General features: G+C 37.9%; 2 protein-coding genes across 2 annotated transcripts; both read left to right on the forward strand.

Annotated features, from left to right (window-relative positions):
- The first annotated feature begins 8,118 nt into the window (after positions 1–8,118).
- Sirt2 (Sirtuin 2) lies at positions 8,119–9,831 on the forward strand. Its single transcript, XM_002053974.4, has 4 exons — positions 8,119–8,394; positions 8,450–8,547; positions 8,595–8,691; positions 8,769–9,831. Exons 1-4 carry the CDS (start codon positions 8,121–8,123, stop codon positions 9,620–9,622), a joined length of 1,323 nt encoding a protein of 440 aa, XP_002054010.4. The 5' UTR covers positions 8,119–8,120; the 3' UTR covers positions 9,623–9,831.
- A 9,741-nt stretch (positions 9,832–19,572) lies between these two features.
- Ir92a (Ionotropic receptor 92a) lies at positions 19,573–25,576 on the forward strand. The gene is made up of 10 exons (XM_002053973.3): positions 19,573–19,624; positions 19,685–19,911; positions 19,974–20,127; positions 21,286–21,614; positions 22,729–22,861; positions 23,347–23,527; positions 23,590–23,817; positions 23,878–24,250; positions 24,309–24,440; positions 24,494–25,576. The coding sequence occupies exons 1-10, from the start codon at positions 19,573–19,575 to the stop codon at positions 24,704–24,706; spliced, it is 2,022 nt and encodes a 673-aa protein (XP_002054009.1). The 3' UTR covers positions 24,707–25,576.
- Positions 25,577–27,020: the final 1,444 nt, after the last annotated feature.

Below are 27,020 nucleotides of genomic sequence, written 5' to 3' on the forward strand. Positions count from 1 at the left end.
AAACAAAACAAAACAAAACAACAAAAAAAAAAAAACAAACAAACAGTGGCAAAGATTTTTAGCTGCGTTTCGTTTAGCCAGCAATTTTTATATACATGTAAAACCGCAAAAAAAAAAAAGGAACACCACAAGCATATAAATATGTATACAAAAAATGCAAAAGTAAATACATAATACAAAAAAAAAAAAGGAAACAAAACAAAACAAAAAGCAAACAAATCTTAAACAAATATACATCTGATTTTTTTAGTTTGTAAGACTCTAGAAAATTTTTTCTTAGTATTAGTGCAATTTTTGTTCTTCTTCTTGCTCCCAAAATATTCAAAACAAAGTAAATAATACAAAACAAAACAAAACAAAAAAATGCAAATCAAAATATAAAAATAACCGAATTATGCATAAACATATAAATATTTAAAGCGTTACATCAACATATTAATCAAAGAATTCAAGAACATACAAGCATATAAATAGTGAAATTATTTGTGTATAATTAAAATTCAAAACAGTTTAACCAATTGTATGTGTGTGTTAAATCGCTAAGAATTAAGTATTAAGCAACTTCATGCATAAAACAAACAGAAAATTAAAAACTGCAATACATACACGTACTCATATATACAAAGGAAAATTAAGTATAAAAGGATGGACATTGCGTAGCAAATTTTAAATGCTTTGTATTCTATCAGTTGAAAGCGAAAGCGAAAACGAAAGCTGATAAAATATTATAGTTACCCTAAGATCCCACATACACATACATATACCATCTATAGAACAATTATCCCTGAACCCAGCCCAAAAACAAGATAACACGAAAACCAGAAATATAAACAAAACACAAAAGCAATCCAAGCTACTGTAACATATACCATATAAAGCAACTTTAATTTAAATGTAGTGCAATTTTTAAAACAAAACAAAACGAAATGCAATAGGCAGAAGAAATAAAAAAAAAAAAATAAACAAAATGAAATAAACAAACAAACAGAGAGACAGATGAACAGTTGAGCAGACACAAAAAAAAAAAATTGACTTTGGAGCCAAGAAGAATAAATTTATTTTTGAGAAAATGTTCAAATTCTATTTTTTGTTATTAAGCTGATTTATTTCAAATGATTCTAAAAGCCTATTAATTAATTTGTAAAGAACCTACGACTAAAAAATTATATTTAGAACTTAAACTGTTCGCGTTGTGCGACTATTGTGAATTGTTCAAATTACGGTATCAACAATGACGTCACAAATAAATGTGAAATGCAAAGAGAGCAACTGAGGTAGGAAAGAGAAACGATAGTGAGAGAGATAAAGAGTGGAAATCGAGAGAAAAAAAAAAACACAAGGAATTCTTAACCAAATTGGAAGTACAAACTACAATCTAGAATACGTATAAACTATATAAAAAAAAAAAACAAAAAAACAAAAAAATAACAAATACATAAATAAACAAACAAACATAATATATGAATACGCATATATTTTTCGAATTAAGCGCAGTAGCCAACGGGCTCAGTTGATGGAAAACATGAAAATGCAATGGAAGAAAATGCGATAAATTGAGCTTAAGAGCAGCAGCAGCTTTAAAAACCAACACATACACACAAATTTTTGAGGAAAATATGTAAAAACATATTAAAAAAAAAAAAAGAAAGAAAATGAAAATGGAAATTTGAATAACACGCAGGCGCGCACATTTCTTTGAAATTGTTTTGCCGTGATTTGAATGAAATTCATAATGGTGGCCATTGTTTATTTTGGAATGCGACAAAGTTTAACAATTTCTTTAAGCAAGCAACATTTTTACAATTGTATTTCGTTTTTATTAATCATAAGTTTAAAATAACAACACGCAACGTTTATAATTACACCTATATTTACACACATATACATATACGTGGAACAACAAAAACAAGATGGAGCAAAAGTTTAATAAATCTTTAGACATATTTGAATACAATTATTATGATTACGTTAGTTATCATCATTGATTATTGTTTCTCTTGCTAATTCTCGTAAATCAACAAACACTCACACACTGACACACACACACTCACACACACACACCCTCGATCTTTTTCGTTGCGTTCTGGAAATTATTTAAATATAAGTGATATTTTTAAAAATTATCCATTATTGTATAATTATTTCTAATGCATACAAACATACATATATCATAAAATATCTTATGTTAATGATTATTATTATTATTATTATTATGAGAAGAACGCAAGAAATGCAAATTCTATCAAGAGGATCCTCAGAATGTTGTACAAAACAAGCAAATGGCACAATTCTTGTTCAATCGAAAACAGGCAGAAAGAAAACAATGGAATAATAAGTTAAATTGTGCAAGTACGAGTATGTAAAATAGCAGAAAATCGAGGTCGCGATATCGTTATTTGACAATTAATAATATCGTGAAAACAAAAACCAAGATAAATGCAAATGACCACAAATCCCCACAGCAACAAGAAAAACATCAACCACAACAATAACAACAACAATCAAACAAACATCAAGAAAACAACCGTTTTATTAAAAAATATACAATTGTTATTTATAATTAAAAAACCAAACAACAAACTGCTTTGTTTTTATTTGATTTCTGATTTTCAAGTTCGATTTCAGTTCGATTTTAATATGATTTTACATGACTTTGTCGCATACCTAAAACGGTTTCCGAATAGTAGATCCACATGAACAGAACCTACAGATCTCTGTTGAAAGCATTTCTCTAACTGACATGGTTTCTCCAAGAGGGTCTCAGATATTGACTAGAAAACAATGAAATTTATGCTTGTATATCTTATATGTAGACATGGAGATCCTTTACAATCTGATTAGATATTCCCAATTTTTTTTTTTTTTCTGTATGATTTTCTTCAGTTTGAGTTCAGATCTTTCAATGTAGAAATTGCAATGTAAATCAGATGAATTAATATTAATACATATATTGATATGAATGTAATCGGTCATATTTGCCAATATATATATATATAAATATATATATATATATATATATATATGTGTGTGTGTATGTACTTATAAGCAAAGGTTTTAGCCACAAGAATATCTAGATTGATACTTATGATATATGCTCTGATATTTACTGTATTCTCGTTATTGATGTGTTAACTTTAATATTAATATTAAGCGGTCAAGTCACGAATTCTAATCGATCGATGAGTCGATAAGGTCACGAGGTCAACTGTAAAAGTGTCCGAGTATTTACAATTAGCTATCTCATCTGGCAGCTGAGAGTCGCATCCATTTCGGCTCAGCAGCTGCTAGTACAGCGCGGTATGTTGCATCCACTAAACGATAACTAAGTAAACACATACATACAAGTAAATTAATATAATGAGTAAACATACATATAGCCACATATTATATACAATACATTGCATAATTATATGTAGATCTGGAACTAAGTGCGATCTGTCCGTTTTCTTAACGACGGCGACAGCGACTTGACTTGAATTGAATTGAATTAAATTGAATTGGTGTTGTTATCTTTAAGTAATTATGGCATATTTACGATAAGCATAACTATATACTATATAAAGTTGTCGCGTGCACTCGATGAATCTCTCTGGCCTGGTCGGGCATATGTGCATATATTTGTGCGTATGCCTGTGTGTGCGGGTGGGTGTAATTGGATTTTCTAATTGGAGAGCAAAATTAGTTTTAACATAAAAATTGCATTCAAAATAAGGCTGATTTATTTGACTTGTTCGTTTTTTACTCGTATATAGAGTTATTATAGTGAGAGAAACACACACAAACACACACACACACACACACACACACCACACCACCCACACACACCAAAGCACATACACACACAAAACACACGCGTGACAGTGTGTCATATCAACAATTTTTGAACCAGGTCCAGAGAAGTTATAAGATATTTATTGAATAGAATTTCCATTTAAAATTAAGTCAAATTTTTACAAAATGCTCGCACATTGAATTAGTTTAGTGTATCAAGCAAAAGACTTGCGCATTATTTAATCGGCAGCATTCATTAAGAATCACCAGATCATTAAATACCATAGATATAAGGGCATGAGAGGTATGATATGCAGTGTACATGAGACTATCCTCATTGGAGAGGGGATCCCGGGCAAGACAACTGCTCAACACTGCCAACAACAGCACATACATTCCCGCATGCCCATTACACATATACGTACATCAGACATCTATCATCTGTCATCTGACATCTGTCCTCTGACATCTGTCATCTGTCATCTGACATCAGAATTCAGGCTCATACATTGATTCAACTCTGCAAGTTCACAGTAAACTCGTACTTATATTGATAAAGCAATAAGCTGTTTATACAATCACATGCATGTACGTATGTATGTACATCTGTTACATATGCAAGCTGATGAAAACTTAGGTATTGCGAGTACATACATACATCTCATCATTACACAGACGCACACATTCTTATAAACTGACTGAAACTTCAAACCAAATTAATTGAGTACTAAACAAAGAAAACAAAAACAAAAACAAAATGAAAAAGAAAATAAAAAATTTTAACTAATAATTATATAAGCCACATCATTTTACAATGGCTCTTAGAATGGGCGCGCCTTTTGCCATTGATGCGGGCGACGCCGCTTAATTTAAGTGACACGTAAAATAATTCAATAATTTCAATAATAGTTTTTAAATAAGTTTTTCTACCCAAAAGTTGTTGTAACTTTTTTACGATTTAAATTTTACGATAAATTGGCATATGCATTTTTTGTAACAATTCAATGAAAGCGCGTTCAGTGCCAGAATTATGACTTATGATTTACTCAAACAAGCGACTTATATATACTTATATAGAGCTTTGACATAATTTATTTTATGTATACATAGGCGAATACATATGTATTTATATTGCTCTTAACTAAGTTGCGTGAATTGGCAAAGCAAAAAAAAAAAAAAAAAAAAAAAAAAATGAAATGCAAAAAAAAAACCACAAGATGTCTTCAAAATTGGCTAAAGAAATAACCTTACTTTCAAAAGACTTTTCGCTCGGGCAGTTATTTGGAAAGAAAAACGTCCAGCAAAAACAAAAAATAATTTATTACATAATAAATTTGAATACATATATAATTTGCGCATTGGTAAACAAACAAAACGAATAAAACTTGTACTGAGCGTGCGTCAAAAAATCGTATATATAATTAAATAACATTTACACTGATCATTTAATTAAGTTTACAAAGTGAATCAAGACAAGTAATGTGCTACTTTATGACGTTTTTTAAGATTTAGACTCTAAATGACTCTACTAACATTAAACTTTGTTATCACTGGGCTTCTTGAGAGCTTACTTATAAGCACTGCAAAAGAGCTTACCTACAATCACATGCTCTATAACCTTTCTACTTACATATATATACATACATATATATATATATATATAACACTCATGAGTTATGTGTCAAACTGTGTCCGCGACTCAAAGCACATCAATTCATTCATTCGCCCCATACATACATACATACATACATACATAGATGCATAAGAAAAACTATATTCATACACATGTAGTATGCATGATTAATATCTCGAGTAGTTCGTAAACTATGATTAATAGTTTGTACTATATCCATAATTGTTGTTGTGTCTTCATCCGATATCCTTAAGGATCATACCATGATTAAGCAGCGTATGAAACACACACAAACACACACGAGCCCACACACTCGATATGAAGAATTTTGTTATGTTTATGTTTATGTTGATGTTGTTTTGTTCTTCTTGATATTATCTATAAATATGAACATTTTGTTGAGATCTTTGCCGTCGAGCAGAAGAGTTTACACTATATATATATATATATCTATGCATTATGTTAATGAAACGATTCTTAATTCCGCTTTGATAAACAACAAACTAGTTGAACTGGTTGTCACGGTATGCATCAGCATTTATGTTAATGCTAATGCTAATAATAGTATTCTAATTGTCAAAACTGAATGAAAACAAAACAAAAAAATAAGGAAAAAAAAACCAACACCACATTACAAGGTACAAATAAGGCACACAGTGTGAAGGCCCTCTTAGACGGGCCCGGGCTGGGGTCTGACCCTGAGGCGCAGGAGGAGCAGGTGAAATATCAGACACAGATACAACCAAGCAACCAACCAACCAACACACACACACACACACACACATACTTATAAAGTTGAATTTAGCATAACTAAGTTTTCATTACGAATACAAACTAAAGTGAAACGATGAAAAAACGAAAAGAAAACATAGCAAACAGATTAACCAAGCAAACTTAAATGTCGTGTAAATTCATGTTAAACGTACATAAATAGGTAAATACATACATATATTAACATAAACATTATAATAGTAAAGTAATATGCAGTAAATATACATACATATATACGATATAAACCATATACTACTACATACATAAATACATACTTAAAGACGTGTAACTAAAATAATGAATAGAAAAAGTGAAAAAAAAGCTTGGATACAGTTGAAATTGAGCTACTTTCAGACCGATTACAGCCAGAAATTATTTATGGAATCTTAATATTGATAAACTATGTACTAGTGATTGAATGTGACATGCTTAAATATATATACATACACAATTCGATTGATGATTGATGCCGCTAACTGCAGATATATACATACATACATAGTATTTACATACAAGTGGAACCAACAGAATTCAAATATTTGTGAGCCCAAGCCCATATGCATCAAAATTTTTAAACCAACCAAAACAAAAGAGCAGTAAAAATGTTTAACAATATTGTATTGAACATTTTACGTGAGAATCGTGTACCTACAAAACAAGAAAACAAAACAAAGTGAACAGAAGAGTAAAGAAAATTATATACATTCTATATTTTTTGCAAAGTAAACTTGTAAAAAAGGAAAACAAAAAATGAAAACTAACTAGAGCCAGCAAGTAAATCCAGACATTTTAAAAGGAAACAGACTATAACAACATTTTTTAATTGAGAATACATACCAAAAAGTGAAACTCTCGAACTATAAAATATTTGCATATATGAGTAAATCTTTTATATGTACATATATACATATATTTTGCGTCTTTATATACAGCTGACAATGTATTTATATATTTACACTCAACAAGGACACACACACACACAGAAACAAACACACCTACCCTCACACACAATATATTTGCTAAATATGGTGTAACACATTTACCTGTCCACATATGATACAAGAGATACAACAGAATACATATAGAAATATAGATTAAAAACAAGAGAATACAGGAAACAAATTCACAAATTACAACTAGGTTCGCTTTTTGGCTTCATAGAACTCTGATTTAATGCTTAGTTCGAAGGAAACGATCATAATTGTGTGTACTAGACATTGACGATTCGAATACATTTCTCATGCCTATATAAGGGAGCACATTTCGTGCCATCTATATCTAAATGTATCTTCATAAATGTATAAATGTATCAATCCACATCCCACTTGAAATAAAAAAAAAAAAAAAACAACAAAAAAATAAAATAGGGAACATTCACTTTCACTCCGTGTGCATCCATCAAACTTCTCATAATTGTCATGATATCACAGACAAAATGCAAACTAACGTATTTTAGGCAGATGAAATAGAGAAACTACACGAAAATATATATTAAACTTCTTCAAAATCATTTAAATGTTAAATGTATATGTTAATTTTAAACAATAAACCAAAATATACAAAATGAAAACTAAAGAAAAAAAAAATAATGTCAAGAATTTGGAAAACAAAGATATTTAAAAAGCAAGTACATAGATAAGAAAACCAAACGAAATGAAAATTCTATGATATAATAAAATAAAAACAAGAGCAAAATGATACTTTAAATATTGAGTGAAATGTGGTTTTTATTTGCCTAATTGGTATGACTCTTCCGGCAGAGTTCTCTAAATAAAAAATCTTTTCATAAAAGTGCGATTAAGCTGAGATTTACATTTAAATCGTTAGAATGGCGCCATTATTGATTAACGTAAAATTAATCGATATATCGTTATACTTCCAATTAGTTTTGTAGCACTCAGCTCTGTTCTGTACGATACTTTCACAGTGTGGCAACTCCAAGCGCATGGCCCTGAGAATTTTTACATCAGCTAAACAAAAATATTCATACAACGCAAATAAAATAAAAATACTGACACGAAAGTCCATTTATTGTTTCGCTAGATTGTCATCTTATACTTTGAGTGCAAACACACGCAAAATGAGTGACAGCGAGGAGAATGACAGCCAAAGCGAGCACAACAAAAACGGGCTGCCCACAAAGCCGTCGACGTCGAAGTCGAAGTCGACGTCAACAGCAACAGAACCAGATACCGATTCCGACAGCCAAAGCGATGAAGGTTTTATAGATTTCCAAGTAATTGTTGAATTTGTTGTCAGATAATTCATTTTCAGACAATGGCACAATGGATATGATTCGTCGGTTTTTCTCACAGACTTTCAATTTGGCATCAGGCACCCTTGCAGACAACGAAGGCATAACTGTGGATAAGGTGAGCTTTATCCATTCTATATGCAGATTACTAATGAACCAATTAAGGTAATACCGGAACTGACCTTTGAGGGTCTCTCGTCCCACTGGCGCGAACATGGGTTCAAGAACATTGTGACTATGGTGGGTGCTGGCATCTCCACGTGTGAGTTGATATGATATTTGAGGCTTTGCTTGAAGGTGTTAATTACTTGACATAAATATATAATAAAAATTCCATAGCTGCTGGAATTCCGGACTTTCGCTCGCCTGGCTCTGGCCTGTACAACAACCTGAAGAAGTACAAGTTGCCGCACCCAACAGCTATATTTGACGTGGACTACTTCCAAAAGAATCCAACTCCATTCTTTGCACTGGCCAAGGAACTCTATCCGGGCTCGTTTGTGCCAACTCCGGCGCATTACTTTGTGCGCCTGTTGCACGAGAAGGGTCTGCTCCAGCGCCACTATACGCAGAACATCGATACACTGGACCGTTTGGCTGGTTTGCCTGAGAACAAGATTATTGAGGCCCATGGCAGCTTCTATACAAACCATTGTCTCAAATGTAAGCATGAATACGATATGGCTTGGATGAAGAAGAAGATATTCGCGGATGAGTTGCCCAGCTGTGAGAAGTGCAATGGGCTTGTAAAGCCGGACATAGTCTTTTTCGGCGAAAACTTGCCTGCTAAATTCTACAACAGTCCCGAGGAGGATTTCAAGGAATGCGATTTGCTTATTATCATGGGCACTTCGTTAGAGGTGCAGCCCTTTGCTTCGCTCATCCATCGCGCTGGGCCGCGTTGCATTCGCTTGTTGATCAATCGCGATGCTGTTGGACGCGCTAGCTTTGCGCCCTGGATGGATCCCAGTGGAAAAGCGCTGCTCTATGGCAAGCCTAAAAATACGCGCGATGTGGCTTTTCTTGGCGACTGCGATGCTGGCGTCTGGGAATTAGCCGAAGCACTTGGCTGGGATGAGGAACTGCAGCAGCTGATCAGCATTGGACAAAAGGAAATGGAGGAGGAGGACAACAAAACTGGCTCGGATGAGGATAAGCCACAGACTTCGGTAAAGGATAGTGCCAAAAAATAGACAGCGTAATGAGGCTAAATTCAACTAGTTTAACGATTTCATTACATTAGATATGGCAGATGTTAAGTGTTAAATAGGAAACTTGTTTTGAGTGCAATATTGTGTATGTATATAATTGCATAACTAGTGTGTGGCGAATGGAAAAGAATGGAATACGTATTAAGCATATTTAAATATATATTTATGTGTGTTTATCAACCGAAACTGAACTGGGCATGTGCTGCATTCGTTTTTAATTATTCAAGCGCCATTAGCGTCTCTGTTCAACATCGACCACAAAATCTGTTTTCAGTTCGGGCCAAACTTTCCGGCCCGGACAGCCAAACCGCCAGCAAAGGTTTACTTCTCATCTCAGCCTGCCATTTGTGAGCGCACACACACGAACACACAAACAAAGAGTCAGCATTGGCAACAATCACACACACAACCACTCGTTGGCAATCTGTTTGGCCCGTTGCATCAAGTTAATGACACACAATCTGTCCCAGTGCCAACCACACAAATGTATTCGGTTTCCGGCTCCGGTTGGGGCTTGCAATCGAAGCTTCTGCAATGAATTGGCCAATAGCATACAGTTAGCTGGCAACTGGGCTCCGGCTTTAATGAGGGCCACTCCTGTGCACTAATTAAAACCAAGCAGAGATCCAGAATAATCGAGCACTACGAGTGCTGCCACTAAATCAATCGGGAGCAATGGCAACATGTCAACTTTTCCTCCACGCTGTTTTGCGGCTAAATGTGCAAATACATTAAGTAATCAGATGCAGCAGCAAGAGCAACTGCAGCGAGAACGGAAAGCACATCGGAAATGCTGATAGCCGCAATTTGTTGCAGTGGCAGCTGCACTCATTGCCCTCCCTCCCCCGCTGTCGCATCACACTCCTGCCTGGTTATTAAGCTAATGGATTTTCTTAACGGCTTTCCAAGTCGTGTCAGTCTAAATGACAAAATCGTCGACTCTCATCTTGTGCCCTATCGATACATTCCTCATATTTGCCTACCAATTGACCCAAATGACTTAACTTGGCGTAAGTTTTCTCAAGTTTCAACTACGTCTCAGCTTGTTTGTGTGTGTGTGTGTGTGTGTATGTGTCCAATGTGTTTGCACAATTCTGTTTCGGCACACTATTAAATGCATTCCGCACACGCACTCACAATTGATGATGCCTGAGTCGGGGCACAGTGTGGCACAAACTATTTGCGTTGACTCTCAGTCCATTTAATTTAAACAAATAACTTTAACTACATATTTTTAATTTGTTAAAAGAAAATTCTGTGCCGAACTGGTAGTATGGTATCCAGGTCTGGGGCATTGCGTCTCGGACGAATCGAAGACGTAGCCAGACTCTCGAAAGTCTAGACCCCAGAATGGTGACCATAGACAGCCAAGTCGTAGCCTTCTCTAACCGGTACAACGAACGCTTGCAGAGACACTGCCACCAGCAAGAGATCTCGTGGGGAAGTGTGTAGCTAGGAGGCTCAAGCGAAGATCATTTAAGAACTTTCTCAGGTAGAGAGTCCTCGACAGTCCTCGTGACGTTTTGACGTGACGCGTTGCCCACGATAAAACCGGGTTATCAGCCGTTATCAATCAATCTGTGTTGTTATAAAAACGTATGAAAATTTGAGAAAACACATAAAAATTGGGTTTTCACTTGTAAATGAGAATGTAAACTATTCAAATATTTATAACTTATTGAAGACATATTTTATTAACAAAATATTGAAATGAAAAAAAGAAAATAAATGTAATCTTAAAATCTAAACAGATGTTATCTGTGATTTCTGCTATAAGCAGATGTATATATCATAAATATTTATAATTTAAAAGAAGTAAATAAAAAAGTCTTTAGAATAATAATAAGTGAATAAGACAATTTTTAAAGCAACAAGGCACATTTGTAAAGCATTGTTGATCTTAAATGAGAATCCAAAATGTTTTTGAAAGACACATTTTCTTATATCTGCTATCTGCTACATTTTAGAGAACTCTAAACATTTATATGAATTAGGTTAATTGTATTCATCTTATATCATATAAAAAATTAATTTCTTATTTCAAAAATATGCAAATTTCTGAACTCTTTTGATTACTGTGTCCACTGTTCTATAACAAATTGTGTAACAATATATCTTGTTGTATGTGTGTATGTTTACATTGTCAAAAAGCTTATTTACAATTGATTTGGTTGTGAGTTGTGTGTGAGTGTATTTGCTGCTTCATATTTGCAATCAAAACGCGAGGAGTCCCCTGGCCAGCCCCTCTGCCAACTAGAAGCCAGTTCATCAATGGCACCGCAACATTGGGTTTGGGGCCTGTTTGTTGTTGCGTTCCTCGGTGTCATCAGCGACAGCTGTGCGCGCATTTTGATATTGAATTCTTAACATGATTGCATGGCCACAGCTTGTGCCCGCCATTCAAATGAACATATCGTAGTTACACACACTCGGGCTAGCATTTTAAAATCGCAGCAACACATAGCTCATGCGTGGCATGCGCTAATAAACTGTCGAATGGGTGGGCCAGGGACTGTGGGGCCAATTGTATGCCCAAACAGATATCTATAAGCATACATAAATATATAATATGTGAGAGGGTTCTACATATTTATAGGCATTATTCTAAAATGGGCGGTAAAATGTTGTCATCGCTGCGTAAACGAAATCTTTATGAATATTTTATTATTGCTTTAATAAAAAGAAACCGAAAAAAAGGGAGTTTAAATGAAAAGAAAAAGCATCAGCACCCCAGACGAGCAAATGGCAAGAGAGCAGCCTTCTGAAAAGCAATTTGTGTCAATAAATATATATGTATACATATATGCATACAAATGTGTGTGTCTGTGTGTGTGTGACCGTTTAGCATTTCACATGTGTTGGTGTTTCATATGTGTGGTTGCTTGATATTTGGTGTAATATCAGCAGCAACTACAACAACAACAACAACTACAACAGCAGCTACAACATAATCGTCATAATCATTTTATGCGCATATTTTGTAGCATACTTTTGTGGTCATAAATTTTTATTTACGTCGCCCGCAATGCTCCAAGTGTCATTCATGCTAAGGGTTGTGTGCATGTGTGTTAGTGTGCGGTGAGTGGGAAGTGGGTGTGGATTTGCTGCTGCTTCATATAGAGAAATTAAAGTGTGATAAGCTTGGTTTATTTTCATGCCTCGTGTTTACAAGCACCTTAAAATGCCCTGCAGCATATCAAGAAATTCACGAGTGTGTGTGTGTGTGTGCAGCATACAATCGAATCAAGCGGCCAACAAATGCAGAATTTTAATCGCTGACAGTAGTCAATTCATCGACTTGTGTGTATATGTGTGTGCGGGTGTGAGCCTATTTGTGGGCGTGTTTAGGGCGTGTTTAGGGCTATGGCCACACTAGCAAATTGGCGGTTTCGTTGGCTACAAATGAGCAGTGCGGCTTATGCGGTGGCCTGAAATAAATTCTGCCTGCGGCTATTTGATGAACAATTGTTATATGAATTGGGTTTGTGAAATAAAACAATTAAAAGATCAGCGGGTTAGCCGGATTTTAGGCAACCCGTCACCAAAAACTAGGTGACCCCCACATTCAAAAAGAAAAAAAAAACAAAAATGTGGCCATTAATTAACTGAGCGTACTAGTGAAGTGTAACGAATTGGAAAACCAAATAATTCCCATTGATTTTGTTCGTTTCAATCACGTTTGACACAACCACATACACACACACACACACACACACCGAGACACGCATGCACACACAGAACGCGCACTCGTAGGCACCCACAACGACCGCATGTGCATTGATTTGCTGCGGAAAATCTCTGACAGCGATGGAAACTAGCTGCATTGGACGCACTTGTCCATTGATTGGCAAAGCCAATCGGATATGAATAAATGAACGCCAGTTTTGTGTGTCACCCAGCTCTGATCCCAAACAAGAGCCGATGTCCACAGGTTTATTTGATCTCGTTCGATGTGGAAGGGGGCAAGTTTGGTTGTGAGGGTTTGGCGCAGCACGCAATGCAATTGGTTGCATTTAATTGTTGCACAGCGTGCACGGTTGGAACAAAAGGATTTACGCTTTGTACTCAACAATGAGTTGAAAAAAAGATTTCTAAATTAAAAACGAGTCAAATAAAACAGACATCACGAAATAGACTCTGCATAGACCGAAGGCTATAGAAATGGTTTTCAATACCTTTAATTTTGTTTTTCATTTCAATTTAGCTGCCCGCTGATGAGTTTTCACCTGAAATAAACATTTTTTTTTTCAAAATGGGTCTTTCACATCCACCCAAATGTGATTAAATTTATGGCAATCTATGTGTATAAAACTGTTCACCCTGACTAAGTAAGCCACTGAAGGAATGATTTGAGGGTAGTACGTGTGGATTATAATATTACTGCTGATTGTTTATAACTTTACTTTTGCTATAAAGCAATTGATGTCCGATCTGATTGATTCATTTTAAGCGAATTATGATCATGGGTTGATGATTTTTCCTTTGCTATTTGCCCTTAAACATATAAATTTAACTTGGATATAAAGTAAATAAGTTTCAATCTTTGAATGATATTAATTTTGAACTCATAAAATGATTAGACGAACGTAAACATTATACATTTCAGAATTTCTCCAGAATTTTGATAAAAATGGGATAATCAAAGTCTTGATGTAAAATAATTATTAAAATTAATTCATTTTCGCAATAATTGTTAATATTTTATAGTATGCTAAATATTAAGAAAAAGACTTCTCCGACCCCATATACTCGATATCAACATTAACAGTGGGATCGGCCCATATATCATATCATATAACTGCCATGTGAACCATCTACCGAAAAGTTATGGTTATGGCATGGAAACATTTTGTTAAATTAAGATTACTTGACCAGGGACGGGATTTATAAGTTTCACTATGATTCTTATGATAATGATATGATGAAATATTCTGTTTTCCAATATCATCAAATATCTGCAAAAGGGAAATGTCCCCTTTAGTATTAGATCTTTGGCGTGCCAAAGATGTTCTTAACACAAATAATTACTCGGAAATCAGATATTATATACCAAAGATACTTACATATAAAAATTTACATTAATATATTAATCTATTTATTTTTAATCTAATATAAAATGGGGTTTAATTTAAATATTGTTGTTATCCAACGGGCGGAAAGATCCAGGCAATACCCGCTAGTATTTATTATTAATAGCTTGAGGTAAGTTATGACATGACTTGATAAATAAAATAAATAATACACGTGCGCAAAGTAAATTACAGTATATCAGTATTCAGAGTTTCAAAAAAAAAAACGAATTTAAATAAATAATAGTGGTTGCATTTATATATATTAATCAGCTCGACGCTCATCGGAACATGTAGAAAAAGCGATACGCAAAAACAATTATCAATATTTAATTTGTTGGTGGTTTTGCAATTGCAGTGCATATGTAAATAATATATGAAAATGCGGTTTAGACAGATAATACCTATCCACATATAAAAAAAAAAAAAAACATTAAAAAAACACATTGCTTTGGGCAGCTAAAAAATGAACAACAAAATGAATGCAACTTTGTTGTCAAACTATTTAATAGTGAATATGTAACTTTTATTTTTCTCTATTTAAAATTTTAAATGTTCAGTGGCAAAACGGAAATTGTTGTTGTTTTAGTTTTGTGATTTTTGTGCACGTATCAGCGATAAGTCAGCCATTTAATGCTTGACAACATTAAAATTAAAAGCATTTAATTAAAGAAATAATTTAGCAAACAGAAAACCATTTCGAACGCCTAAAAGGTAGCAGCCAGTGTCTTGCAACACGAAACATTTCCTTCGTTTTGGCCACGTTTAACTGCAATTTGGTGCTGCATAGTTAACGGCAGGATGTGAGCGTCTCGCATCACCTCCTTTCACTCGCCTTATCGCCGTGTCGACATTGGTAATTTAGAGGAAGGCAGAGAGAGAGGGAGAGAGGGAGAGAGGGACCAAGAGAGAGAGCTAGGCAGACAGTGGGTAGTTAGAGGAAACAGCATTACAAATGCCTGCCAGCTAGCACGAGCATTTTGTATTGCATTTTCGATTTGCACTTTACACGCTTTCATTACACTTCGTTTCCGGTGCAAAACACTTGACCGCTCCCAAAGCCCGCAGGGCCATTGCATTGTTAGTATTTAAGCTGCTGCTGTTGGTGCTTCAACTTGCAACTTCAGCTGAATTGCACACTTGAGCGACTGGCGATTATCAACAATATCCAAATGCCACATTTCGTTGCCAGTCCAAAATGTCCAACTGAGACTGTGTCATAATCACCAAAATTATGTTGCATTTCATGAGCGTCACGTTCAAAGCTTAGCGCCAAGACTTCAAGTAGCAGCCTCCGCTCCTTTGGCCCCCGGGAACGACAGCAGCAAGCGAGCTGCATTGCATTGATGCTTTAAGCTGCAATTTCGTTAAAAACAAAATTTCCAATCGATTTTGCTGGTTTATCGCCAAGTTTATTTTCACTTTGCTGTAGTTGTTGTCTGGCTTGCTGCCACTTCTTGTTGCAGCAATGTTTGCTGCGTATTTCAAGTCGTTGCACCGTGGTTACAAACAAGACTGCAAGGCTCTGAAAAAATGTTCAGTGGTTTTGCATACGGCTTAAATCGGACTCCTGTTTTGGGGTGCGGCTTCTGAACTTAGGTTTATACATTTATGACGCTAGGTTTTAGCTCAAATCCAGATTTGCCATATTATTTTTTAATTGCTTCTTAAAACAAAATTTGACACCTACCAAATATGGTTAGATAAATCCAATGGCTTAGGACCAAGCTTTTTATGCCGTAAGGAGGTCAGTTATTTTTGCACATGTCCGAGTCAAATATCCACATAAATTACTTACTTTTCAATTCAACTTAAGCCAGTGTGCTACTTATGCACATAAGTGTGTGTGTGCGTGTGTGTGTTTGTGTGTGGCATATTCCTTTAGCAGAACTTACGAAAATGAAATGTGTTTCTATTTTAGTTTTATTTCTCTGTGTGTACATTTACACGCTCGAGTGTTTGCATCCGAACCACAAAATGCGAGTAACTACAAAACCAGCGAAAAAACTACAAACAAAAATACAGCTCACAAATACCCGTAATACTCAAGTCTATTTACAAATCATGGCAAAAATGCAATTTGCAATGTCCAAAAAAAGGTGAAGTGAACAAATACACACAACTGCATTCGGACAGTCAAGCAAATATGACGTACGGCTTCAGCTGGCAAATATTTGCGCATATTACGTATACGACCCGCTGCTACAGAAATTGCTTCATGTGTACATCCCTCTGGTTTCCCAACCGCTGTTTCTCATCATTTGCGCAGCCAATCTGCATAATTGTGGGGGAAATATTGTAACAAAATGCTTAGGCCTTGCAATTTATTTTGTTTTATGCATACTGCAGAGGATTCATGATGTCCTTTCAAGGACAAACGGCAATACGTGCCGTTGGCTGTGCGAAAATTTGACGTGCCAGCTAATTAAAATGTAAATACTGTCGCATTTCTATGCATTGCTTTGTTTTGCCCGTGTGTGTGTGTGTGTGGTCTTTTGCATTATGTGTCCGCAGTTATGCATATGTCATGCGATATCTGTCACATTGTATAAATCTTCTGCTGAGCGTGATGGACTGCGATTGTTTTGAATAATTTTGCAATGCTGTGTCAGTTATTGGTTATACGAATAAAAAATATTGCAGAAAGTTAATAAAACTCACAAAATAGCTAAAAGTGAATTAATATATGTGCTAGCGGCTGCTAACGAGAAGGCCTTCAAAGTTTCTTATTGAGTGACAACAAAAAACATTGATGTAGTTCTCGGTAGATTAGCTGTCAAGGTGACCCGGCTGTCATTCAGGAAACCGAACAAAGAGCGTCTGGATGCGATGCTCAGGTCAGGTATCTTCTTAGCTGGCAATTTTGTAAATAGAATTGACAGTAGCCTTGACCTATTTACTTTCTTGGCCTTCGTCAGGGTTTTTAGGGGTCATCCTCAAACTTATCAGTATTAAATAAATGCATGCAAACGACAGTTGAGATCATATATAAAACACACAACGTGCTAACAAGTCAGCGGATATTCAACCGAGCTAATAAAAATGTATTTAATGGAACATGAAACAAACGTTCAATATATTAAAGTCTTCATCTTCTTTAAGCGAATGCCAGAAAGACTTGCAACGAGGTTTTATGTAAAGCAAAGATGAGAAAAAAAATGTTCAGCACGGGGAAAATGAAAAGGGTTGTCAGCGGCAGTCTGCGGCAGCTACTCCCTTTAGGCCATATATTGCAGCAGTCAGAATCCAGTCTGTGGTCGGTTTATTGGCCAGCCTGCGGCGTTTTGGAGGCCAAATACGAATGCTACTCGATATTGGCGTGTGCAAGGTGTGTAAATTCGTAGACAAGAGCTCACCCCTCACATATGTTCACATCAATATATACACGCTAGCAAACAGTTACAAATGAATGTTGCCTATTTAGAGCAACTAACTAATTTAGTCGGCAGACGCTTGGCACAGTGCATACTTAATTTTTGAAATTTTTTTTTTTGGTCTGGTCCTGGCTCTTGGCCGCAACATTTTTGGTTTGCCGCACGCCAGTCCGTGGCCTGGCATTGCCAACTCCGCCCTCAGTCCAGGGCGTGCCCCTGTAGAGTGATATGGGAATGGTAACATCGAAATGTGTGTCTGGGTGCGTGGGCAAGTGTGTCTGCCCAGCAGGTTGCATATACAATAATATAGCCGCCTGCTGTGCAGTCAAATGGTCAATACGACTTCTCGACCAACTAATGGCACCTCTTAAGCTCCGCTTCCATGCTGGAGTTTTTTTTTTGTTTGCCTGTGTAAATCCTTTAAGCTGTTCTGGTGTTGCGAATAGTCACACGCATAGGGAGCAGGCTACACACACATATACACGCACACGTTTACCGAGCAATTGAATTGTTTCAATTGGTACTCGGTCTGGGCTCAGCTTCAGAGCTCGACCCTCACGTGGCTGGGTTATCCATATTCTTAATGAGAATCAATGTGTTAACTGCTCGCGTTATGTGGGGGGGCATGTAAGCTAGCTGTCCGTCTTGCAGTCGGCAGTTGTTGTTGCTGTTGAGTTTGATGTTGTGGTTGTCTCCGGCTTGTTTGTTTGGTTGGCTTAATTGGTAATGCACTAATATTGAAATAATAACTTGCGAGAAATTCTGTTGCAGTTCCTAGTTTGGTCTGCAGTTGCTCTGTAATTTAATAATAATATAAAAATAATAATAACGATAATACTGATTCTATTAATAATTAGAATATTAATATTACCTTTTCATCCTTTTTTATCTAAGTAAATCAAATTCTTTCCACTCACAATTCGTTAGCTTCTACATAAATGTTTTAAGCAGAGGACATGTTTCTTCAAGAGCACATTGCTCTCAATTTAATGCTTAAACTTTTCATATAACTCCCTTGAAGTGTTCACTTTCAATCACTCTGTTACTTCCGCAAGAATAATTCAATGTGTTTATGTACTATTTCGATAATAAGTCAAATTGCAAGTAAGGCATATTCAATATATATGGGTCTGCTCATATTTAATCTGTAAACAACTTATGTGGCCCAACACAACACAACATGGGGCCATTTGATGCACGCACTTCCGGTTAATTTGAGTGCGGCTTGAGAGCTCGAACCCTTGCCTATTTATTGGCATTGTTTGTTGGCTGGAAGGCCTAACTAAACAATATTGATATGAGCTGCGCTGCATTGTGTATCTTTAATTAAGCTAATGCCAATGCAAACATGGCCTAAGGTAAATGAACGCCAGTTTAGCTTCGAGTGTCATTAAATTCAATTTGCCAGCCAATTATTGGTCAGCAATTTGCAGAGATGCGACTATATATAAGACCACACTACTGCAGAGCTTGTCTAAAGCGCCTCAAGATGTTGCTGGCTCAGCAGTTAGTTCACCTGACCACGCTAATCCAGATTATTGGTAAACTTGTGCCACAGTTCGCTGACTGTTTAACTTTCTGCATCTTTGAATCTGCCGCAGTGAGCCAATATTTTTCGCCACTCTCCTCGCTGCTGATCGTTCACAATAGCACGTTTGCAACGCAGCTGCAGTTGGCGTACCTGGATGCACTGCAACTGGCCCTGCGTAATCTCAGCCGGCCGCTGTTGCTGCAGTGGATCGACGTAGCCGAGCTACCCGACGACGAGTCCCAGCCGGATGCCATTGAATGGCAAGTCCTGCGCGCCGTTAACGCCAGCGTGACTGAGGTGCGTTCAATGAACTTAATTGTTACCTCAAAGTGGAAGTGCCATACGCTTTATATTGCTAGGGCTTTATCACAGTGCTGCCGCAGACGGCGCGTTTTCTCCATGCACGTTACTTTGCCACGCGCAATGCCAACGTGAGACTCAAGGATAAGCTGTATTTGTTTTTGTGCGAGCATGAAGAACCCAGGGATTTCTTGAGCATGGATATATTGCAATGTAAGTGAAAAAGCTAATCAAGAGATCTTAAATTAATTCCAGTTATCTTACCAAAGTCAATTTAAAGCTGAACTTAACTCGTGCCTTTTGCTACTAGTAGACGTAATAATTATATGTTTATTCTCGCTTGGAGCTCAAATGAGATTTAAAGTTTAAAGTAAACTTTCATAGGTTGTATTTTTCTGCCTTGCTCGGTCTAAGTTATTTGTTACAATTTGTCAACATCAATTCCACATAGCCTTTACGTGGAAAATTTAAGGCACACTGAACTCGACGTCGAAAAAAAAACATTTCGTGCATACAAACTTTTACCTGCATTTGCTGCGAAAAGTGTGAAAACAGCATAAATGCATTTTTATTAAGATCCGCGAAAATAATTTCGAATCTGAAATGTTACCACCCAAATCTTTTAAACACATTTCCACGTAATGGATTTTTCGAAAAGATAAGAAATAAAGTTGATCTTTGATAATGAGTAAGGGGCCGATCGGAAAGAAAGTTCCATTTAACCATTTTCTGTTCGTTCACATTTGCGGCTGCAATTTTCCGAAATCCCGTTTCAGTTTACAGATCGTGACCATGATCAAATGTAAGCTTTCTATCCCTAACAGCTATCCAGTCAGTCAGTCAGTTAGGACAAATAGTTTTATATATAGAGACTAGACTTTTCAAACTGTGAAACACCATCCCGAGATATTTTATGGAACAAGAAAAAGGTCAGATGTCCAGTTATCTTAACCTTTTTTATTGCTCTCCGCTAATCGTTTTTGGCTTAGTTTAATCTCCGAATAGAACATTTCAAATTTTGTAGCAATTGTGAAAATTGCTGTCTTTATATTTAGTCGGCAATCAAACGTGGACATGACGGAGATTCCCTTGGGGTACTGACAAAAGAAGTCAAACTCGAAACTTTGTCTCGCATACACACACACACACACACACACACACATACATATACAATCGCACACAAACGTGGCAAAAACAGCCACGGGGCGCATCAGTTGATCAAACTTTCAACTTTGGCACTGGCCAATAATTTCCACGCTTGACGGCGCCTTCTTCAATTGTAAACTTTTTTGTTGTTATTGGCTGGAACTTAATTTGGTTGTTGTCCTTTTGGCTTGTTCTACAATGTTCCCATGTTGTAATGCGCTTTAGTCTACCCACACCATCTGATGGTGCGGCCAGAAAAGCAGGCAAATAAAGGATGTGGCAGAGCAGACGTAGGTGGATTTGTTGGTGGCAATGGCGGGTGTGTCGGGGGCGGCTTGCCACACCCATACCGCGACATCAATTTGGAGCTGTGGACACAAAAGTTTGTCGGTGCCAGTGGAAATTCGGATGCTATATTCTTGGACGCATTCTTGCCGAACGAAACTTTTGCCAACCGAGCCGAACTTTATCCCAACAAGCTGCTCAATCTGCAGCGGCGCACGCTTCGCCTCGGCTCCATTACTTATGTGCCATACACAGTTACTAATTATGTGGTAAGTAATTGCCGGTTAAGTTTATATTTATCGTTGTTGCTGCCACCAGTCTCTTGCTTATTGTCATTGTTGTTGTTCTTGCTGTTGTTGTCGGCGCGCCCAAAAGCGCACACAAATGTCGTAGAGATTTGCACGCCGGCATTAAGCAAAGCCAATTGGTCGTCCTCACCAGCCTCGCTCACCACATTGTCCACATCGTTGTGTCCTTGCCGCATTAGGGCCCTGTGCGAAATGGTCATGAATAAATGCCCGGCGGCTGCTTCTCGCCCTTCCCGCTTACCCCCTATCTAAACAATTCTGATCCGAGCTGTGTCTGTGTGTGGTGCATTTGCTTGGTCTGCTGATAGAAAGTTATTTCCTGTTGTGGACTACGATTTCGGTAACTAAAACTTCAACCATTTAATTTTGTTGTATATTTTTATTAGTATGTGAGTCGCAGCTTGTCAGTAATTGTTACGAAAAGTCCGGTGGGGAGCATTCTATAACGTCATAAAACTATTAGTAGCCTTAATATATTTAAGATGATTTTTAATGCAAATTTACTCCTGAATTTATTCCATAAAAGAGAGTTGATCTTGCTTAAAGTTTTGTTGATTTCATTAAAAAAGAGAAATCAGCTAGTTTAATTTAATTTTAATTGAATCAATTTAAATTCGCTGTGCTTTCTTTATTTAGCTATTTATATAACTTTTATGCACACTTTGACCACTGTGCAAACTAACACAAACAAAACTGTTTGTAAAAAATTCTTTGTTGTCACTTGCTGAAAGTTTTGTTCGCACTCAATTGTTTGCCTTAAGGACATTCGCACATTTGTAAACACACTCATACCAATAACAACAGTAAGTGTCACACACACACACACACACACATGGCCGCAAGCATGTGCATGTGGTTTTGTTTATAGCCGGCTTTAGCACAACATTGATTTAAATTACGTGTTTCCATTTAATTGGCGCAGAGTGTCGATGTCCATGTGTGTGGGCGTGGCATACATTGTGCCCGACCATTACGAGGCCATTTAGTAAATTAGAAGAGACACTTGAATGGCCAACAATGGGCGCCAATTAGGCGCTGCTGCTCCCAAACTTAATAAACTCCCTCAACTTAACAGGCAGCTGGTGTCGGCAATGAGGATCCAATCAACCCGCATAAGGCCAATCGTACAATTGCCTATGACGGCTCCGAGGCAAACATTATGAGGACCTTCTGTGAGGTGCACAACTGTCATCTGCGCGTTGAGGCCTGTAAGAATAAAGTATATAATCCTAAATACCCCACAAATGCTGGCCTTACAAGCGTAAAGTCTTAATTCAATTTAAGCTCACATTAAGTTGTACGCCCGTTTTTACATATGTTTTTTAAAGTTTGAGAGAGTTTGAGAATTTTGTACACCCTGTAGAGGCTATAGAAGGAGACGTCCCCATAAAAAATATCTGTTGTTGATCAGTATCATCAAGCGGGTCGGTAAAAAGCATGTCCGTCTGTCCGCTATTTCGCTTATTCTTTTATTTGGAAACTAGGTTTTCAGTCCATTATGTACCGTGCAAATATTTACCAAGAATCAGTCGAAACATCATCTATAAATATGTATTTGTTGACTATTCCTAACGGGTTTTACCCAACTCCGAAATTTTGAGAGTAATATTATTGACAATCGACATATAGCTCTTTAGTAAAATTGGTCGGAATATGATATAAAATTTATTTATTAGGATTTTGCCATTCACAGATGGCGCTGATAACTGGGGCAGCATCTATGACAACGAAACCGCTGACGGCATGTTGGGCGATATTTATAAGCAGCGCGTGGAATTGGCCATTGGCTGTATATACAATTGGTACAATGGCATTACGGAGACCTCGCATACCATAGCCCGATCTGCGGTGACCATCTTGGGACCGGCTCCTGTGTAAGTTATTCACAACTCGAAGGTTTCACTTAATATAAGTTATATCTTTATCGAAACCGTAGTCCTCTGCAAGCCTGGTTCACCGATATTATGCCCTTCAATGGCGGCACTTGGCTCCTGTTGATTTCTACGATTTTCCTCTGCAGCATGGTTTTGTATATACTGAGGTACTCGAACTACTTGTTGGCCAAGCACTCACGACAGAGACAATTTGTGCATGCAGAAAATGTGGAAAAGTCGGCTCTAGACATATATGCACTCTTCATTCAGCAGCCATCGGCGCCCTTGACGTGGGTTTTCTTGTTTGTTCAGATAAGCAATATTTGCTAGTTTCTTTGAATTAATTTTAGCTTTGATCGCTTTGCTACACGCTTCTTTCTGGCCACACTGCTGTGTGCGACTATTACGCTGGAGAACATTTACAGTGGCCAACTAAAGTCGCTACTCACTGTGCCTCTATATGGCGCACCTGTGGACACGATTGGGAAGTGGGCGCAGGCGCAATGGAAGTGGGCGGCTCCCTCGATTGTCTGGCTGCACACGGTGGAAAAATCGCATTTGCTTACGGAACAGATACTGGCCGATAACTTTGAGGTGCGCGACTATAGCTACTTGTACAATGCGAGCTTTCAACCCAACTATGGACTGGGCATTGAGCGTTTGGTCTCCGGCGCCTTCAATTTCGGCAACTATGTGACACGTGAGGCCGTGGAGAATCGCATTGTGGGTGATCTTCATTTGACTTGGAGAAATTGATGAGCATTTAATTGTCTTTCATCAGGTGCTGCACGATGATATTTACTTTGACTGGACGCGCGCTGTGTCCATACGTGGCTGGACCCTGATGCCACAGCTAAACAGGCACATACGCGCCTGTCAGGAGTCAGGTCTCTATGTGCACTGGGAACTGGAGGTAGCTAATAAATACTCGCTCTTAGCTCAGTGTTAACCAGTTTGCCGCTGCAGAACGTTGACAAGTATTTGGATAAGAAAACTGGCCAGATACTCCTCAATCAGGCCAGCGGCTATGTGCCCAAAAAGGCGCCCAATCCACTTGTTGTGGATGACATTTCCGCTGCACTTTTTGTGCTGGCCTTTGGATTCACCATTGCCGGCTGTGTACTTTTCCTGGAGCGTCTGCATCAATGGCTGCTGCACTTGCCACACCGGCGCAACTAATTTGCGGTTTACTGTTGGACCTGGGCTGGAGCTGGTCACTGATTGTTTGCCTGGCGGCACACACGTGTTGTACACACATCAAATGGTACTCACACACACACACACACACACACACATGCTAAAACCGCACATCCTCCCTCGCCCACAACCAAGCAAAAATTCGATAGCCAGACTGCAGGTCAATTTGGTTGCATGCATCTACAGCTGCAGCAGCTAAGTGGCACGGGGATAGCTGAGAGAGCGGAGCGGCTGCTCACAAATCCGCAGGCAGGCGTAATCGGGTTGCTTATGCTGTTTTAGTGCGCCACGTTTGCGGATATGCAAACTGAAAATGACTTTTGCCGGAGACTTAGCTGGCTGGTAATTGGAAAACCGTTTAGAGCAACACGCCCACACACACACACACACACACACACACACACACTTGTGGAACTTCAATTTCGGCCAGTTGCAGTGTAGCAACTGCTCCTGGCAATTAGGCACGTTTTAATGATGCACTTAATTACCGCTAGGGAAATTATTCATTATCTCTAATTTGTAGCGGTTTTGATAGCACTTGCATGTCAGAAAGGCAGGTTGAGAGCTGCCAGCTGCTAACCGCCACCTGCCACTTGCTGCCTTCCACCTGTCACCTGCCAGCTGACATATGCCACCTTAGCAATCAAGGTAAATTTCATAAGTCTACAGCTAAAGGCTGTCAGCGTCTCATCATTTTGCATCCTTGCCATGCTCGTTAGCGATTCGTTTGAGCCAGCCCAAGCAAATGCCAAGCACGACAGCAGCAATTGTTTGATTAATTGCGACTTAGGCATACCCTGTTCTAAAAGGTTTGAATATATGATATGAATATCTAGTAAATGTTGCCCGCAACCGTGGAAAAGTTGTTTGTTTATGGCTGGCAAGTGCCTGCATATAGGGTATTGCTGGAGCAACAAGGTGCTTTACACAGTGCAAACATGGCGGCCGGTTCATTTCCGTTTCTGACCCTAGCTTCTGCATATTTCCGTTTTGTGCTTGGAATTTTTAAGTGAGTAACTCAACTGCGTTTAACTTGGCAAGCATTGCTGTTGTTGCTGTTGCTGCTGCTGCTGCTGCTGCTGCTGATTTGCGTCTGCTAATGCAGCTGTTTGTTTCCGTTTGTTAGCATTTACTTGTTTGCTGTTTGCTGTTGTTGCTCCTGTTGATGCTGTTTTGTGGCACGACCAGGTTTTTGCAGTTGCGGCGACTGTTGCATAACTTTTTTGTTACGACTTTTGAGAAAAGCATTTGACAGTTTAGACAGCTTTTCGGTTGGTCCAACTGCCGTTTACTGACAACAATATGCAGTTTTTTCTGCATGTTTTTTGGCCATGGCACGGCAGTCAAAGTGCCCGCTGAAGTGTCAACGAAATTTGTGACCAGACTGCGCGATTTGTGCTGCATTGTGTGCTCGTAGGAGCGAAAATTAACAGATAGGAACAAAGACACAGTTCATAGCCGTGAGCTTGCACTTAATTAAATCGCTGGCCAAGAATATTTCACGTGCAATCAGCGCAGCGGGCAGCTGCTCAGATTTATGACGTTGCCAAGAGGCGATAATTGAAATTATATAAAGGATGCCACTGGGTGCTGTAAATGAAATAAATCTGTGCAAGGAATTCTTGGCAACTGGTGAAATTTAATCGTGCCACTGTGGCACGTGCTACTGCAGCCAGACGACAGCCGCGATAAAATATGAACTGCTCACTCGCAATTGCGACTCGGGGGTCGATTGCCAGTAGATTTGTCGCCTCACTAAAGGCCTTACATTGAATTAGCCCAGCCAGCCAGTTCGACCGACTGCCAATTCGAAAGTCTTATGAATTTTTAATGGTTCCATCGTTCAAATCCTTCGAGTAATTGTTGAAAGCTGCTATTGCTGCTGCTGCTGTTGTTGCTGCTTTGTATGCCATCCACATCGATCCAATTAGATGCTGTACATTTTCTGCAAACATAATTGCCCGCCTTTCGCTTGGGCCTTGTCTCAGCCTCTCAGGTTGCCTACAACAACCTTTGGCCGCGACCGGGCTCATTATCACCATCAATGCAGCCTCCGTCGCGACAGGTTTTTTTTTTTTTTTTATTTTTAACGCGCCTGCAAATTTATAGCTCATAATTATTTTATTTTACAGTCTGCTGAAGTTTTCAGGCAACGACCCAAACGAGCAGACGGCGCCGTCTTCCTACACTTTTAGCAGATGCTCTTAAAGTCGAACCACTTAGAAAAGCTTAGATGGAACTTAAACACAAACAGTTCACAAAATACTGCGTGTAATTAAATAATTAATACAAAATC

The sequence above is a fragment of the Drosophila virilis genome, chromosome 2 (genome assembly GCF_030788295.1).
Source record: "Drosophila virilis strain 15010-1051.87 chromosome 2, Dvir_AGI_RSII-ME, whole genome shotgun sequence".
NCBI classification, from domain to species: domain Eukaryota; kingdom Metazoa; phylum Arthropoda; class Insecta; order Diptera; family Drosophilidae; genus Drosophila; species Drosophila virilis.